The sequence below is a fragment of the Eurytemora carolleeae genome, unplaced genomic scaffold, assembly GCF_000591075.1.
Source record: "Eurytemora carolleeae unplaced genomic scaffold, Eaff_2.0 scaffold63, whole genome shotgun sequence".
Taxonomy (NCBI): Eukaryota; Metazoa; Arthropoda; class Copepoda; order Calanoida; family Temoridae; genus Eurytemora; species Eurytemora carolleeae.
In genome coordinates, this window is record NW_019396024.1 from 385394 (window position 1) to 405191 (window position 19798).

General features: G+C 31.8%; 1 protein-coding gene and 1 long non-coding RNA gene across 2 annotated transcripts; one reads left to right on the forward strand and one right to left on the reverse strand.

Annotated features, from left to right (window-relative positions):
- Positions 1-392: 392 nt before the first annotated feature.
- LOC111706725 (uncharacterized) lies at positions 393-1157 on the reverse strand. Its single transcript, XR_002766302.1, has 3 exons — positions 966-1157; positions 730-788; positions 393-600 (listed from the first exon to the last, which is right to left on the reverse strand). It is a non-coding gene; the product is annotated as an uncharacterized LOC111706725 (long non-coding RNA).
- LOC111706638 (tektin-4) lies at positions 845-19265 on the forward strand. Its single transcript, XM_023479580.1, has 17 exons — positions 845-1012; positions 1166-1214; positions 1435-1525; positions 6020-6115; positions 7190-7260; positions 7334-7397; positions 7887-8018; positions 8753-8785; positions 9216-9294; positions 9555-9691; positions 11012-11148; positions 12689-12794; positions 15394-15467; positions 15562-15616; positions 15970-16082; positions 17982-18098; positions 19111-19265. The coding sequence occupies exons 1-16, from the start codon at positions 940-942 to the stop codon at positions 18052-18054; spliced, it is 1383 nt and encodes a 460-aa protein (XP_023335348.1). The 5' UTR covers positions 845-939; the 3' UTR covers positions 18055-18098; positions 19111-19265.
- Positions 19266-19798: the final 533 nt, after the last annotated feature.

The window sequence follows — 19798 nt, forward strand, 5'->3', positions numbered from 1 at the left end:
ACGGCTAAATTCTAGAAAACAAGATTGATCATAAAACCCCTTTTTACACCTAACTAAATAAAAAAGTGTATTTTACATGTGCTTAAGCCCATTTAGGATTTCAACTAAATTATTTTTCAACCGTAAATTATTCACTAAATAAAGACGATCTTACACTCAATTTTCTTATAAAACCTTTTTTATGCCAACTCCTTTTCATTTTTACAATAAAAAAGTTGTTAAAGTTTAACAATTTTATTATTTGTTTTTGAAAAACCTTTCTACACAAAACAGGAACGATGTCCTAACCGGAAAAGGGTTAAACCGTTAATAGAATGTCGACATGGTGGTGACCCCCCCCCCCTCCCCATCAGTTCAGGTGCAAATGCATATTAAATATTTCTATTTATATGATCGACAATAAGCTTATTTTTTACTTAAAAGATCCATTCTCCAGAAACTTCTTATTTATGTTATTTGTCTATCTCTAATTTCCATTCATTGTCACTATGACAACAACGATCAATCCTAGCTTTAAGCTCCCTTTCTTTACCCAGCTACAGTATTGATTCTCTCATTCTCTTGACTTCAATCAAACCACTCTGATTTCACCTTGCATGCCTGAAACAATACCTTTTCATCTGTTTCATTGTTTTGTTGTTCGTTTTTTTAAATAATGCTTTAAGAAAATTTTCAAATAAAACAGCAATTAAAAATTAAAATTATTACTAGACTGGAAACCTCTCAAACCTATGTTTTGAGGAATTTATATCGGATGATATGCCATTTCGGGGGATTTCCGATAACTCCTGTAAAAAGACGAAAATTCATAAAAAAAAAGAAAAAAGGGAAAACGATCATAATCGATTTTTAAACAGGAATTCGTTTGACTGTCTATTAATGAAAGACCTTACCCTTCACTGCACTAAGTTTTTATATCGAAGATAAATCTATGAGATAATGATGGGTGAGCATAATGCATTTACCTTAATAAAGGAAAACATTGAAGATGATCGTGCACTTCTCCAGACAGGTAGCTTGATGATTTAATAGGTACGATACAAAAAAAGTTTTTTTATAGAGGACCACTTTTTTTTTGAAATATAACATATCTGTAAATCACATGCTGATGATGAAAACCATTTTTATAAATGATAAATATTCACATATAAACAAGATCGTTAAGGAATTGTCGGAACTGGAACAGAGGTGGAAAAACAACCTATACTTGATAGGTAACTACTTTTTGAAATGTAAGTTTGAAACCCAGATAAATCACCTTGAAGAAAGTTATCTTAAATATTCCTGCTCAGTAATCGCGAAAAAGAGGAAAAACTTAATATTTGATTAATTTCATTATGAACTAGACTCACACATAATAAAAACACATTAACTCGCTAAACTTAAATATACGTTCATGAGACGAAAAGTAACATTTTCTTTTATTTTAAACAGATACATTCCGGCTCACCCAGTTGACCGATACACTTTTAAAAAGTGGGATACTAATGATTGGTCACGCCACAATGAAAATAAATACTTTCAGGTAAAACTTATAGGATTGTATTTCCCTGTACACTGTATATTCAAACTGATAGAGATAAGAAACTGTGCACAAAGAACCTCCCTCAGCAAAGGAATTAAGCATTTTCCACAAATTATGTTTTTTTAATCCCTATATCTTTGCAACCCAATGGCGTAGACATTAGATATGTCAAAAATGAATTATGTCAGATCAAATTTTATATGTCAAAGATTTGCACCATTAGATTGCAAAGATTTAGGGGTACAAAGTGATATCGTATTCCTTGGGGATGGTCAAATGCAAATAATTGAATATCAGTATAGATACAGTTTACTCCAGAGATGTTAAGTCATCGAAAAATTTATAAAATGTCGTCTTAAAATTTTTTTAACGAGTTTTTATAGTATTTTACGTAAAAATCAGTATTTTCAAAATAAATAAATAACGAATATGCGGGAACAGTTTTAAAGAGCTTCATATAATTATTTAATTAAAAACTAAATATCTGCAACATTTCATTATCAGAAAGTTAAGAATACGAAATTTCATAATTTCTTCTGATGTCTCTTTATATTTGAACCTAACTGTAGTTTGATATAGACACCTAATATAAATTGTATACTGCAGTAAATTCCAGTCATAGATTAAATACACATTGATATGTAAGCTGGTAGAATTTTTCAGATCTTGTGATAGACGGCTTAGCAGAACGCAATGGCATTTTATCAAAGATAACATATACAGGGTGTCCCACGAAACATGACAGTATGCAGGACGACTAGAATGTCGTCTTGATTTTTGGTATAATTTTCTGCGTTTATTTGTCAACCTAATTTTAGAAGTAGATTTCTAGAGATAATAATCACAAAATTTCCCTTGTCCTACCATTTCCAAAATGTGGTCTGCCTTTTTTGTGCTTTCAATATTGCCCGAGATATGAAGAATTTCGTTCAGATTTCGACAATTTTGCTTTTATTTGACAAAATTGAAATCTGAACCAAACTCTTTATATCTCCAGTAATATTGAAAGCAGAAAAAACGCAGACCACTTTTTGGAAATGGCAGGGCTAGGAGAATTATGTGATAATTGTTTAAAGAATCATACATGTTAAAGTAGATAGAAGACTAAATGTCACAAATAAAATCAAATACCAACGACGACTTTCAAGTCGTCTTGCTATTGTCATGTTTCGTGGGACACCCTGTATATATATAGATACGCTGGCAGGTAGAAACCTCCTGCCTAAATTGCTTGTAGCAGACAACCCATATTTGTATTGAAACAAGAGACATACGCGTATTGCATCTTTTATAGTTCAAGTGTTAAATTTCTAGGTAACACACAGGGGCGGATACAGGATTTAAGTGAGGGGGGGGGGGCAAGATTTTTTAGGAACCAAAAAATTCATAATTAGGAACAAAAATCGCGCCTATGGCGAAATTTTTTTTGACTTAAAAGACTCAAAAAGAGTCAAAATTAATGACTAAAGACTAAAAAACTAGATTTTTAACTTTTCACACATTATAGTTTATTCAGACAGATATTTTTCCTATTTTGCACTAGGGTTTCTTTCCCTTAAGTATGCTATTGAGAAGCTACTCTGAAAATAGGAACAAAAATAAAGGATTAGGACAGGGATTTAGGAACAATAAAAAGATTGTCCAGGAATTAGGAACAAAATTAAAGGATTAGGACAGGGATTTAGGAACAATAAAAAGATTGTTCAGGAATTAGGAACAAAATTAAAAGATTAGGACAGGGATTTAGGAACCGCCCCTGGTAACACAAACTTTTTATTATCAATTAGGACAAATGTGATGCTTTCACGTGTAATTGTTGATGCTTTGTGTAACCTAACATAACCAAAGAGAATAGATTATACATAGAGTGGAATTTAAACAATCCCTTGGTATGAATTTTGTCAGTCCCTTTAAGTCTGAAAGGGAAAGCAAAGTTTACATCCCTGAGCATATCCATACCAATTTCTTTGTTTTATAAAATTGTTAAATAACTTTAAACGTGTGTATTCGCTATAGGTGAATTAAAATCATTATTTTATTAAACATTAAAATGTAAAAATCGTCGTTTGTAAAGTGAATTCCTTCAGAATTGTTAAACATTTTGCTTCAGACTCGTTTGTATACTGCAATTGATATCTTGTTTTAAATCAATTTTCCTATTTCGAATAGGGAGGCTTTCAGGGCGCTTTGTATATCATTGTAAAACAAAAACAAACAATGAGTAAGAAGTGTTTAAATTTTGACAATATTTTTTCAAAATTTTAATGATTTTCGTAAATTTAAATAATTTCTGAAGGAGAACATTTTTATTGTTTATTATGGAAAATTTGTTTTAAATATGCAATAAATAAGAAATTGAAATTTGCCTTTTTTCGTTCAATTCTTAAGGGGGCCCAAAAAAATTGCACTAACTTTTTTGAAGGTTTCCATTCTCTTGGGCAAAAATGGAGGCAAAATAGAGAGCGATAGGAAGACGTAATTAGTCCTAATAAGATTAAGGACAGATTTAAGCAGTTTTAGTTAGGGTTTCCATTCGCAAAACATTTGCTAAATTTTTGCGGAAGAAAACGCAAATTTTTGCTTTCGTTTCGCTACATTTTTGCGCGAAAAAATAGAACTTTGCGCAATCATTCGCAAACTTCATTTCCCGCCAAATTGCTTTTGCGTACATTCTCAAAATCTCTTGAAAAAAAAAGATTATTATTTACACAAAATACCCCTTAAAAATACGATTTCTCTATGTACCAGTGAACAGTGTTCCTAGATTCTTTGGAATAAGTATTCCCACTTTTATATTGACCATATTTTGGCTTGATTTAATTCTAAGCCGATATATAAAAAAGATTAACAATTTCTGTTCTACGCTTTGGGCATCATTACTGATAACAAGTCTACTACTACTTTCTTTTTCTCAACTTTAACAAAATAACACAGATTACTATCCTAATGTTATGGGCGCTTTCATTATTTGTAATGTGTTAGTTCATCGTTCGTTAACGACCCATTTGTTCGTTTGTTAGTTAATTAGTGGATATTTGAACTAGTTCGTTTTCTGATTCATCGTTCATTTTCCATCTATTTCCATAGTTGTCAATAAACGTTCTTTCAACAATTTCGTTTGTGTAGCAAAATCGTTCATTTAGTAAATTTATTTCTTCTGTGAGATCTTTTAGTGAGATATTTTGTTTAGTGAAATTGTTTGTTCGTTGAAATCGTTTTTTCAGTGAAATCGTTCGATCAGTAACAAAGTTAGTCCACCAAAATAATTCGTTCAGTATAATAGTTCATTTAGTGAGATCGTTCATTCAGTAAAATCACGAACGATTTAGAAATTAAAATCAATATTATTTAGTTAGCCAACGTAAAAAGTGAGATTTTCGAATATTCGACATAGCTTTACATCAAATCAAACTTATAAACTTATAAAACTTAACTTCCCTGGGGGAAACTTTCTGTTGATTTTCTTGTATAACCCTGAACCAAAATACTTAAAACCTTTTATCAGATGGCAATACAATGAAAATGAAGTTTTTTTGGTCTTAAACGCAAAAACACATTTTAGTTAGGTTGGCCGGGTTAAGCATTAAACTTAATGGATTTCAGTGACCATGAACGCAAAGCAACCATATGCATAAGACCTAGATAATCCTGATTTTGATTATTAAAATCTTTGATATTTTAAACTTTGATCTAACATAGATTGAAAAATTAAAGGTCTACGACCAGTTTCTACTTTTGCTCAATACGTTTTGCACAATTTTTTTGCCGGGTTGGTTGGCACTTTTATTTTCACTCAATTAGGTGCAATAAAACGCGCAAATGCAATTTTTTTTCTCGCGAAATTTCAAGAAAAAAATCATGGAAAGCCTAAAAAGAAATTAGCCTTTTGATGTTTCATATTGATGTATAATGAACATGTCAGTGTCATGTCAAACCTTATAGAAATCCAACGTATAGAAACCGCTACGTATAGCAACAAGGCGTATTTTCCAGGAGAATATTTTTATATTTTTAAGAAATTAAATGTTTTTGTAAAATATTGTAGCTTATCACTATCATTATCATAATTTCTATTTTTTTAACATACCCTAGACATTAAAGGAGAAAAATAGTTTAATATATAGATTTGTACTGCTCTCTATTGTGGTTTAGGTTCCCCAGATTTTATTATGTACTGGCAACATAAATTAATGATTATATGGTTATACATAAAATTGCGGGGTACTATTAAAAAAACTATTTTATAAAAATGCTATCTACAGTTTTATTTTTAGAAAAAAAATTTCTTAAAAATATAAAAAAAAGTTCTCCAGTAATGCTAGTATGATTTCATAAAACTCCGTTTTACCATTTAAATAAAAGGATTTTATGAAAATTATATCTACTTTACACTGATTATTTAATTTATCAAAAATATAAGAAATGTTCTCCCGAAAAATACGCCTTGTTGCCATACGTTGAATTTCTATAAGGTTTGACTCCCAATGATTTAAGAGCGAGCGAGACCGTGATGCAGCCTCGAACACTAGGGAAGAAGCTAAACAACTTATTCATGCAACAACATCAAGAACGAATCAGACTCAAAATGACGTATGTATTCTGTTCATATAGCTCTAAAAAAACCCTATTTAACATAAATTTGTTTTAGTTTTGCATGTTTTTGTCAAATTAAATCAAGCGTACAGGTTGTCAGATCTGTGACCTTAAAACAACACGCAATTTAAGTATTCTGACGAGTAAATGTCGAAAATGTCAGCTTTATAATTAGATACGCATGAGGTTAAAGGGGTCAAATTTTAGTATCGTAAAACTTTTTCTAACTTACATCATAAATCAATTTCAAGAAAAGTTTATTGTTATATTTATAGAAACGACTTATACAATCCTATATTTGTTGAGATTGAGATAAATAGTTATACGATAAATAAAGTTGAAGCTTCCCTTTTAGTCCCCTGATACAAATAGTTCTTTTTTTCATAGGGTTAAATTGTAAAACAAACATAACATCCTAGGCTTTTAGGGCGCTTCGCGCCCATCTTCTATTAAAATTGTGAACATGTTCTTTTGTTTACATTTTAAAACAAAGAAGAAAATTTTTTTGCGGATTTAAAAAAAATCGCGGATTTTCAAGAATTTAAATTTTTTACAAAATTAAAAACCTTTAAAACACATTTTTTATTTTTATCATTCATAAACCTTCCCTGTGGTCACGTGATGTCCCAGGGGCATGATTCCCCTTGGTAGCTATGATCTCAGCGATCCAAAAAATCCTTGAATTGCTGATCGTAAAAGATCAACAAAACTCGCCCACTGTTACAATACTATTATTTAGGTTATTTCATTTTCTTAAATTTGTTATCTTTTATAAATAATTTGGTTAGGCGGATATGACAAAGTTACAAAAAAAATGCTACAGTTTACTCAAATTGAAGTAGGAATCGATTTCACATAATAAATAAAACAAGAATTTAAAAAAGAATAAAAAAATTAAAATAAAAGTTATTTTTTTTAATTCAAAAAAAAATTTACGGAAATTTTTTCACTCATTCTACTTTACCTTATAACACATTACATTACATGCAAGGTTATATCCATAGAACTGCCAAAAAGCCTTAGTTTGATAAAAAAAAAATATTTTTCTTTATAAAGCCTCATTTGCTTAAGGTGACAGAGAGATTAGGAGAACGTCTACAAAACATCAATCTTTGGAAGTTTGAATTAGAAAAATCCATCAGGCAAAAACAGCAGTTTCAAATTAAATTTTCAAAAGTTTAACATCTTTAGGTTATATTCATATTTACTTTTTAGAGATATAACTTCAGAAATTGAATTACTTGTGACAGAAAGGCGTAGACTGGAATATGGAATACAGGTTTTTATCAGTCGGTTTTCATGCATCAATCAAATTAGAACTTGTGAAAATCTCCCTCCCCTAACCACCCAAGAGATTTAATGATAAACCATAGAGTGTAGCATAAGGGTTCTCTAATTTTGTTGATAGTAAATGACATGATTTAAACATGGAACAGTATATTTAAGGTTTTTGATTAGCTGGATTCAAGCAAAATTGTTTCATACCACATAAAAATTAATTATAACTATTAGGATGCAATGATAACCGATGGAGCCATTTTGGTCCTCGAATTTATCAAAGAATCTCTCATAGAATCATTTTTTTCTACTTTGGACGAATTGATAATAGAAGAGATATAAAACCATTACAAGCCTTGCAGTATTTAATCAAAACATTTTTTTATTTACATCACAAGAAGGTTCATGAAGATTAGCAGGATTTAAAATTGTTACGTAAAAAAATCCAGTTTTTCATTAAAAATCATTTATTTTTCATATGTTTTTTTAGGCTACTGAAGGACCCTTACATATAGCTCGAGATTGCCTAGCTAATCGTCAGCGACGAATTGACTATGATTTAGTTCAGGATATTGCGGAGAAAGAACTTCTTAAAGAAATAGAGCTCATAGCACAAGTTCAGGTTGGTCTAAATCCCTCAAAAACAAGAATTTTTGTAGCTAAAATCTATTTTCGAATGAAGTAGCTTAATATGCATGCTTTTACATATTTTACTGCTTTCTAGTTCATTTTTAAAAGCATTAATTACAACGGAATACTAAGATTCCTTTTTATTTAATCAGAGCTGGGAACTCTTGTATTGCAGATATCTAGATGCTTGATCATCAGATTAATATGATTTTTTTCAATGTCTTACCCTGGGGGAATAACTGAAAAGTTTCCAGCTCACGTCAAGTTAGGATATTAAGAGAAATGCTTAATTCCTATTTTTTGGATCAACCTGTATACTAGGCTTGCGCCCCTTCTCTATTAACATTCGTTGCTAAAAGCTTCAAGTTTTCTTTGTATAGATCGCGGTTCACGTTTCGCGGATTTATCTGTTTAAATTGGGCATTAAAAAATAATAAATGCCAATACTTTTTTGGGGACAAAATTTCTCTTTTTAACCATCCAAAAAAATTCATTGGAGTCATGTAAGATGCCGAAAATAATTAGGTTCGATAGATTCAGAAATGTTGACGTTTATTGGATTTTTTTTCTTTTTTCCACGGGAAACGCCGGGCCCTTCAGCTAGTATGTTATAGATTAGTATCTCAATAAAAATAGGGTCTTTTTGGCACATGAAGGAGACCTGAGTAGAAAAGAAATAACAAGTTTATGCTTGAATGAAACAACTATATCGACTTTCTTTCTCAGGAAATTTTGGTTAAAACTCTTCAGCAAACTAAGGTAAAAACACAGAAACTACAGTGAAACCCTTAATAACGAATACATCGGAAGAATTTATCAAATGTCGTCTTTACAATTTTTCAATGAGTTTTATGCTATATTACGTAAATTTCAGTATTTGCGAAAATAAAGAAATAGCCATGAATATGCAAGAACAGTTTTAAAGAGTTCCATATAATCATTTAATTAAAAAACTAAATATCTGCAACATTCCATTATCAGAAAGTGAAGAATACGACATTTGATGAATTCATTCGATGTATTCGTTATGAAGGGTTTCACTGTAGAACGAGACCGGTTAATATACAATAATAAAGAAATTAACTAAAATTGTAAAACATTAGAAAATTAGAGTTTCTGGCAGGTTTTCAGTTCCTTAACACAATTTTGGTGCAGAAAATAGGGATTTCTAATTTTTTTAATTACTCAGGATCAACTGGATTCATGTAGAGAAGCTAAGCACCGACTCGAAATGGATTGGAGTGACAAATATTCAGCACAAAATCTTGGTTAGTATACGAAACAATTAAGGGAGGTCAATTAAAAAAGGAAATCTCAAATTTCACAGGTCCATTTCATGCTTTTTACCAATTCCATTCCACAGTGCAAAATACTCCAACTGCGATTGCTGAACAGCTTGTTAATAAATTTATGAATACAAGGTGTCGCAATAAAATATCGATTATGTGAATATAATTTAATTATTGACATTCGTCTATACATATAAATATGTCAATTATTGCTATCTGATTTGCCTTCCAAATTCTAGACTCTAAGAGCGTTCAGTTAAAAAATACACGTGGAAACACTCAACGAAGGGCTGGAAAAGCACTTTACAACCTGCACGAAAGTCTACCTGGAGACTGGCAGACATTCACAGATAACAACATTCGTCTGGCAGAACAGGTAAAGGTATTGGTGCCCGTGATATGGATAATTTGAGATATGTTACCGTATGCCAGGGTTAAATCTTTGTTTCTATGCTGGATATAGATTACATACATCCACATAAACACTCACACACACACGATTTCGATTCTCTGCATTATATCCAAGACTTGTCCGTTAAACCTCAGAAATCGTCAATAAACGTCCTCCTGCATCTAAATGTCTAATTTGAGGAATATGCAGGAGAAAAGTCAGAAAGCCAGTACCAAAAGCGTGCAGACGGATACCTTATTGTGCTAAAGTGCTAAACATTATTAAATATCTGATGTACTTGACAATTTGTTTAAATTCTGAATAATACACTGCACTTATAGTCGACGAAAAAAACATTATAGTAAAGAGCTGGGGTACCTTAACAAAGACACAAACTTTTTCTTCTCAGACAGATCACAGGAGGGATATGCAACATCTCCACATCCAATGCAAGGGCCGGGAAAATGTAAAATGTCATATTTTTGTAACAAATATTATTTACGCACTACGGTTTGGCCGCGGGCTCAAGGTAACACACATAGATATTCTGACGCTCTGCTACTTTATGTCTCGTTTGTTTCGGAGTCTATATTTTTAATATATATAGTAACTATCAGGATGCTTCGTGCCCATCTTCTATTTCAACTTTAAATATGTGCTCAATCTTTCAGCATTTTCTCTTTGATAAAACAAAAAAATTGAACAGAACTTTTTGTAATTCTGAGCATCCATAAACCTTTCCTGGGGTCATGTGAGGTCCCACACAAAATGTGGGCCCAATCGGTTCAGCTGTTTTGACGTTTATTGGATACAAACGGACAAGCGCCCCCTGCCCCTCCCCCCGCTTTAAAAAAAGCAATTCATAAGTATAAATTATAGATTGTGCTCATTTATGTACCATTTTTAAACTTATGATTTTTTTCCTTTTTTTTCATTCAAATCTTGCCTAAATTCTCAAATGTTTTTCGATATTTTGGACACTGATTGTACTTAGTTCACTTATGCGCGGCAGAGAAAGCTCAAAACTTATGATAAAACATTTGTTTTTAGAAACCTTGCCAAGCTCATTAAAGGAATTGAGTCTTTGCCACAAACTATGATTTTCTAATTCGTATATCTTTGCAACCCTATGTCGTAAATCTTAGATATTTCAAACTATGAATTCTGATATATCAAGTAATCTAAGTTTGAAATATCACAGGCTTACAACATCAGGTTGCAAAGATATACGAATTAGAAAATCATAGTTTGTGGCAAAGACTCATTTCCTTTGCCATATTCTTGCTTAAAATCTTATAAACTTAGGAACGCGAGGCAAGTATACGTCTAAGAGGTATGATCGGAAGCACTCTCTCCAATACTAGTCAAGATATGAGGGAGCAGGCGGACAGGGTGGCACAGGCTTTATCTGATCGACTATCTGAGACAGAGGAAGCGACAAGGCAATTATATATAGTAATGATAATATAGAACAAATATTAGGATTCCTACTAATGAAAAAATGCTTTAAGATATGATTATATATAGTAATGATAATATAGAACAAATATTAGGATTCCTACTAATGAAAAAATGCTTTAAGATATGAGTATAAGTTTATTGTTGCGTGGTGGTTGAAAAAGATGTAGAGAGGGCTTGGATGAAAAGAGAGTGGAAGAATGACTTGCGTGTGGAATATATGACTAGAGTGAAGAATATATTACTAGATTATGGGTTGTGCCACGAGTGATGGATTTATGACAAGAGTGTGGACTGGATGCCAAAAGTGTCCTAGATATGATTAGAGTGTCCGAAAGGTGACTATAGTGTGAGATATATATCATACAAGAGTGTTGGATGGATGACTAGAGAGTTGAATGGATTGCTAAACTTTGGGATGGATGACTCTCAGTTGTCCTGAAGCAGCAGTAGGTTTTACCTCAAATAAAAAATGCTATAGCTAGGTACATGAAAGGAGGTTATTTTGACGCTTTTAAAATCACTATTATTATAATTTCGCATTAGCCATTAGCCATTGGTGATTAGAGTTTCAGATGGATAACTAGAGTGTCAGATGGATGACTACAGTTTTAGATGGATGACAGGATGAAATGTGGGATGAATGACCAGAGTGTGGGATAACTGAAAACTTTGTAAGACTGCTGACAAGAGTGTGGATTTGATGATTAGAGTGTGGAATGGATTACTAGAGTGTCAGATGAAGGACTAGAGTGTAATATGGATGAGTGGAATGGGGTAGATCAGTGGAGTGTTAAATTGAACTCTGGGTCGAGTGTGGGAGAAAAAGAGTTTCTAGAGCGTGAGACTGATCATTGAGACAATAGTGTTGCATGTAGAAAATGGGATTAGGGGACGGCTCACAGAAGCAAATTTGGGATGTAATAAAACAAAGTCCCATGAGCCCCTGGACATAGGTCCCACACGTCTGAGGGGACTGCATTTTAGTCTCAGGGGACCAGTTTTCAGTCTCACGGACGAGTGTAATCGGATATTTTAAAATTTGCAAATTTTAATTTTAGTGGGGTGGTTTCTTGTGGATTTCTGTAGATTTAGAATTTTAATTTTAGTGGGGTGGTTTCTTGTGGATTTCTGTAGATTTAGAATTTTAATTTTAGTGGGGTGGTTTCTTGCGGATTTCTGTAGATTTAGAATTTTAATTTTAGTGGGGTGGTTTCTTGTGGATTTCTGTAGATTTAGAATTTTAATTTTAGTGGGGTGGTTTCTTGTGGATTTCTGTAGATTTAGAATTTTTTACAGATCATTGTTTTCAAATAAATTTTATGGTAAAGGGAAGAGTGGAAAAGTGTAAAATAGTTTTTTTTATGCATTTCAAATATTTCAATAAATGTTTTATTACAAAATATTCACGAAACTTCTTAGAGGGAGAACAGATCCCCAAAAGAATATCCACAATCGGAAACTGAAGCAGTGTAATTTTCGCTAATTATTCTTATCAATATATATATTTAATGTATGGATTAGGAACCTTGAAAGTAACCTTAAAAAGACAGTGGACGAGATTGCTGCGGTTGAAAGTATAATCAGAACATTGAAGAACTCAATATGGGAGAAGGATGCACCAAATAAGGTGAATTATTAGGCAAAATCACAATTTGTGCTTTTACAATAATTTGTCACGATCATTTTCGCTCAGAACATGATAACATTTAATGGCAGTGCAATTTAAACACAAAGAACGAAAGAAGTATAAACGTTTTTAAATATTGCCAAGTGATGCCGATCAACGTTTCACACTCCACTAGACAGAAGGAGAAGGGCCGAATATGTGCGACATTATTGGCAAGACTTTGTGACTTCGTAGCACCTCTAGCTTTCTAAAAGAGCCATAAGTATAAATGGATAATATTGTGCATGGGTGGGTATACATTATGCAATGCACTACGGGACGTGTTTATTTTAATTTCATGGATCTCAAGAAAGATAAGGAACTCAAGAGAGCTCAAGGAAGATAAGGAACTCAAGAGAGCTCAAGGAAGATAAGGAACTCAAGAGAGCTCAAGGAAGATAAGGAAAGATCTCAAGGAAGATAAGGAACTCAAGAGAGCTCAAGGAAGAAAAGGAACTCAAGAGAGCTCAAGGAAGATAAGGAACTCAAGAGAGCTCAAGGAAGATAAGGAACTCAAGAGATCTCAAGGAAGATAAGGAACTCAAGAGAGCTCAAGGAAGAAAAGGAACTCAAGAGAGTTCAAGGAAGATAAGGAACTCAAGAGAGCTCAAGGAAGATAAGGAACTCAAGAGAGCTCAAGGAAGATAAGGAACTCAAGAGAGCTTAAGGTCTCCGAAACAAGTGTTTGGTTAATTCTAAGAGGAGCAGTATCAAACTATTGCTACTCTGGTTCAGTTTTATTCGTACTTACTAAATATGCTTGACCGAAATTTTTAAGACGGGTTATACTATTTATTAATAAACCAAAAAATATTTAAATTATAGCAAATGTATAGATATACTATTATAAACATTAAAAAAACTATTTTTCATCATTTACTAAAATACGAGCACGAGTAAATATAAAAATTCTTATAATTTATTATTTTCATAACTTACTTAACGCATATTGGATTTCTTGATCATATTAAAAATTACACTTTTTCAATTTGTTCTTACTTAAAAAGCAACAAACACAAAAAGACTATTGATGTAAGTGAATTTTATTCAAAACAGACAAAGCGATTTGTTTGATCTCTAAACCTACCGTTTTCGCAAAATTTCGAAATCTTATTTTCCCGAATTTTAACATATTTTAGCAAACGAATGTGTCTATTCGTTTTTAAACGAAAAATGAAAAACTACGAAAATGCCATTTTAATTAGTCCTGAAAGTGTCTATTGAATTCTTTCAAATACTGCAGGGTACTATGGGGTACTGCTGGTTGCTTGGGGGGGGGGATACTGTTGGTACTAGGCTACTTGAGGATACTGAGGTGTATTGCAGTGCAGGGTACTTTGAGGTACTGCGGAGTACTGCGGAGTTCTGAGGTCCTTCACTTTAAACTTATCCTATTTTTCTCTTTTTAATCCGTCTTTCTATTTAATCTATATAATCATAATCTTTTTTATTCGTCTTTCTCTTAACTAAACGAAGACCATTTACTTCTTTTTGATTCTGTTCTACTCTTTAAACTCAACCCATTCTTTTAATTCGTCCTTCTCTAAACTCCTTCTCTTTAACTTCAACCCATTCTTCTCTTTTTAATCCGCCCGTCTCTTTTGACTCTATACAGTCCTCTCTTTCTAATACGTCCTTCTCTTTAAACCTAACCCATTCTTCTTCTTTTTTTATCCGTCCTTATCTTTAAACTAAACCAAATCTTTTTTTAATCCGTTCTTCTTAAACTTAACCCTTACTCTTTTTTAAATATTTTTTTCTCTTTTCAATCCGCCTATTCTTTTAACTCAATTCAATCTGGTTTTTAGTTTGTCCTTCTCTTATTAAACCGTATTCCTCGGAAACCCTATCCTTTTCTTTCTTTTTTAATTCCTTTTGTAAGGTTCACTTAATTTAATCTTCTCTTTTCAACCTGTATTTCATTTACAATTCGTCCTTTTCTTTTTTAAACATTTCTTGTCTTTGAACTTAAACCCTTCTCTACTTTTCAATACAACCCATTTTCCATTTTTCAATCCGTCCTACATATAAAATTCCGTCAATTTTTCTTTTTAATCCGTCCTTCTCTTTAAACTCAACATCTCATTCTTCGCTTAAAACTTAAAACTCAACCCATTTTCTCTGTTTTATCCGTTCTACTCTTTAAAGTCATCCCTTCTCTTTCCCTTTAATCTGTCCTTCTCTTTATGCTCAACCCATCCTATATTTAATCTTTTAAATCTGTCCTTCTCTTTTCTATCCGTTCTTCTCTAAACATACACTATTTTTCTCTTTCTAATCTGGGCTGCATCCTGTCTACCTAATCCGTGTTTTGAACCCTGATGCGTATTGCAAAGACGACGTAATACGAATGTGTAACAATTAGTATTGTATAAAAATACTTTTCTTGTATCTTAGGATTGTGTGAAAAATATAATTGGTTCTTTTAGTTTAAAATCATAACAATTAAATTAAATTTTTTACATAATTTTTCGACAAGTAATGGACTAATAATAAAACATCAATCGAATACAAACACTTCATCTTAAGACTTATTTTAACCTTAAAATACAACATTCAGGTAGCAATGACTAGACTAACAAACAGACATCTCCGACCAAATGTAGAACTCTGCAGAGATGAGCCAGCTCACAGGTTTGTAAGTTTTTTTTTAACAAAAAAGAGATAAATGTGAAAAACAAGGGTTTTAATAAATTATCGGTATATTGATAAAAAATATGATATTCAGGCTTATTGAGGAAGTAGAGGAAATAGAAGATTCTGTTAGAAAGTTGGAAGATAAGGTGAATAGCATACAGACATCAAGAATTAAATTTTTCCTGCTGCTCTGATATTAATTGTTCTTAAAGGGACAGAAAAGGAAAAATGAAAGGGGGTATAGGCTGAAAGCTAATCACTTTAGCTTTTAATCGAGACCCTTGAGACGCGTATCTGAAGTTCCTGACTCGAGAATTAATATAAAGCTGTTTTAAATTTGTACGAAAATGCATATATATACAATTTCATATAGAAATAGTAGGTTTAAACAGGCCATGTTCAGAAAGGGTCTCGATTAAAAGCTAAAGTGATTAGCTTTCAGCCTATACCCCCTTTCATTTTTCCTTTACTGTCCCTTTAAAATAAATTACATTCTTAGTTAGTAAACAGCGAGAAAAATCATTGTGAACTGAAGACAACCCGTTTATCACTGGAGAAGGAAATCTCTGTGAAAAAAAACTCTATTTTGATCGATAGAGATAGATGTCTTAGGTAATACTTAAACTGCAGATGCACGTAATAAATCTAGGTCCGGAGATTACTTGATTCTTAGTCTAATTTTTAGTCACACTGACTCTATCTCTAGCCAAAACTCAAGGCTCTATATCTCTAGCAAAAACTCAAGGCTCTTTACACGTCCGTCTAAATCAACGTTTCATACATTACTACTTTATTAATACAGGTAAAATAGAACTGACCGGAATGGCCAGTCAGGGTCAATATGAACATAGACAAAAGAGATAACGAAACATAGATAATAAAGATTACATTGATCATGGTAGCATATTCGTTACATGCACACAATTTTGATTTTAAATTGCACAAAGTGAAGGAAAAAATGCTTACTGATAGAACTGATAGAGCCACAATTAAAAGTTAAAGGATATATATGTTTTGGGCAAAAAATAATAAAATTAATCAAAAAAAATGTCAAGGTGGCTTTATGGCCGGAAAAAAGTCAAAATGTTTTATTTCTTAAAGGTTTTAAATCTATGTACTATGCACTGATTCATCCTTTTCATATTATCTCACAAATGTACGCATGATGTAAAGAATATTAAAAAATTACGATGATAAATACAATGCATTAAAAACTAAAATTTATGCTTGACATATGCGATAGTTTACATAACAAATGACTTTATCAAAAATAATGAAAATCGTGATTATTGATTACAAAACAATAATAACTATACTTATTCCACGATATTCATTTTTTAAAGAGCTTTCCGTTCTCTTTTCCATTCTCTTGATCCAGTATTAAAAACTTTTCACAGAAAAAAATGAGTTTAAAGTTTTGTGCAAAAAAGTCTCTGATTGGTATTATAAAACCTGATTGCTATTATGAAATCTGATTGCTATTATGAAACCTGATTGCTATTATGAAACCTGATTGTTATTATGAAACCTGATTGCTATTATGAAACCTGATTACTATTATGAAACCTGATTGCTATTATGAAACCTGATTGCTATTATGAAACCTGATTGCTATTATGAAACCTGATTGCTTTTATGAAACCTGATTGGTATTATGAAACCTGATTGCTATTATGAAACCTGATTGGTATTATGAAACCTGATTGCTATTATGAAACCTGATTAGTATTATGAAACCTGATTGCTATTATGAAATCTGATTGGTATTATGAAACCTGATTGCTATTATGAAACCTGATTGGTATTATGAAACCTGATTGCTATTATGAAACCTGATTGCTATTATGAAACCTGATTGCTATTTTGAAACTTTTGATTGTAATTCGTTGATTTCTTACATATGTATGTTGAAGCCACTAAATATTGTTGTGTTTAATAAAGCCTTAAGCAAGTTTTACTTATGTTTTATGTTTCTATGATTTCTTAATGAAAATTATTTAAATTGCGTGTCTCTCCACCATTTTAGTTTTCCACCCTTCTCTATACGTCGGTAGCCGTCTTCAAAGAATATATATCTTAAGGATTTTTTAACTGATCTTGAGCAAAACAAAAGAATAGAAAGACTTTGATAACAAACTGGAAATATGCGTGAGTTTGTGCTCACACCCCTTATCCAAAAATAGATTATTAAAGTTAAAAATATCTTAAGGATTACAGGGGGCTTTGTGAAAATAGATCTAAAGTAACTTAGCTCTTCTGCTGCAGTTGTTTCACATATTTTTATTGTACTAATATTTTGTTAACATCTGTTATAATCATTACTGTAAAATATATGATTAGATTGGAGTGCAAGAAAACTTTGCAATAAATGTCGTCTTTGTTCTTCCCTTTCTTCTAAACGTAGCAGTGGATTTTGGTATTTTGTACATATCCAAGGATAAATGTAAAAATTTCACAGACAGTTTTTCGCATAAAAAAATTCTGAAGAAAATCTTAAATTTTGTTCATCAGGATTCGAACCTGTTTTCCTTCCGGGAACCATCTGTGCGGATACAGATCGAATACCTTTGGAATCGACCAATGAACAAAAGATTATATTCAACTACATCTAAAATTCATAAAATACTGGTAAGATTTTTTATTTCTCTGATGTTACTTTTGGGGGATTTTTGTATTTGAAATGTTGCACCTTTTGTTAAAAATCTTACTTAAAGGGACTGTAAGCCTTATCTCAAATGACCCTCCAGGCAAAGATGACAATGCCCACAACGGTACATTTCAAAGCTGATCAAGTATAAATTAGATATCAACGTTTAATAATTTTGAAAAAACTAATTATTTTCAATTTTGGGTTCTTTACAAAAATTATCAGAATTAAACACTTTTAAACCTATAAAAGTGACAATATCTTTCACATTTTTGATCAGAAAACGATTTTAAGGGTACTCTTATGAATCGGGCATTGACATATTTTCACGGAGGGTCACTTGAAATTACGCTTACAGTCCGTTTAAAGAAGATAAACTTTACTAAATAAAAAGTACATACAGTGATAATCAAAAACTCTAAAATAGAAAGACGTCTTTATGGCAGTGCTTGAGTGTATTTTGTATTGTTACAAAGCGAATAGTTTACAAGTCACTAACTAAATGGGTCTGTTTACACTCACAATTGCTGTGTCCCATGCTCGATTGACTATTTAAAGTCATTACTTGAGTTTAAAAGTCGACTCTCTATTCAGAGTCTTCTGGTTATCACTGTTTGCACTATAGTAACACAAGTTTGGAAGGGGGTGTGGGGGGGGGGGCAAATTTTGCAAAGCAACAGTTTCGTCAATGAAAATATAATTATGTTGAAGACCCCTCATTGTCTGCTTTAAAGACGTAACTCATACAAACTCAAATACGGGAAAACAATTCATGATAGGTGAAACGATCAAATGCACGGCAGCGCCAATGCAAATTTTGATTCTCATGACATACTTGTCTAACAAAATTCATTAACCTGAGTCTATGCTGAAGGCTTTGGAAAAACACTGCACAACATATCTTTACATATGAAATATAAGATTCTTATCAAGATTTCCATTAAAACTTGTAAAATATTTTGTTCTTAATTTGAAATATTTTCTTTTTTTTAGGTTGAATTAACTTAAGCAGTTCTCAAGACCATTATGCAACTGTTCTAAATTTTAATATTCTCTGTATTTGTAGGTTTTGTTTGTATTGTAGTAATTTTTAAGCTCACTTCTGAAATGTAAAATACAACTTTGTGATTAAAGTATAAAAAACATGATTTGCAAAAAAAAAAATTAAAACTTTTAAAGAAACGAGAGTGACTGAGATTTATGTTCCTTCCTGTTTCTCTGCGAAAAATGTTCGTAAGATTCTCAAAAAATATTTGTAAACGATACTACTGGTTCACTGAAAACCTTGGCCTGTATTGCTCTGGTACACACATAAAATGTCAAATTTAAGAAGATGAACAGTCAATACTGAACTTCTGGTTATTGGTTAAATAGAGAAGGGAAATCCTAAAACTAAAATAAAAGCTATTCTCTCATTTTCTAATCCCTTTATTATTGCAACCCGATGTTGTAGACTTAAGTTATAAATTTTGTTAGATTAAATAATCTAAGTTTGAGATATCAAAGGTTTACATCCTCAGATTGTAAAGATATAAAAAATCGAAATATTAGTTTGTGGCAAGAACTTAGTTCCTTTGGATTAGAAATTAAATGAAAACGTTCAATATTTCAGGCCTTCTCACAACTCATAACTTTTCTGATTGTCTTTTTCCCATTTTTAACTTTCCTTTTTTGAATTCTT

Excerpts from the sequence above, each read along its gene's own strand:
- LOC111706638 (XM_023479580.1), top strand. The coding sequence starts at position 940 with ATGATGGGTGAGCATAATGCATTTACCTTAATAAAGGAAAACATTGAA. Across the intron at positions 1,215-1,434 it reads AAACAACCTATACTTGATAG|ATACATTCCGGCTCACCCAG; the intron begins GTAACTACTTTT and ends TATTTTAAACAG. Across the intron at positions 12,795-15,393 it reads AGAAGGATGCACCAAATAAG|GTAGCAATGACTAGACTAAC; the intron begins GTGAATTATTAG and ends TACAACATTCAG.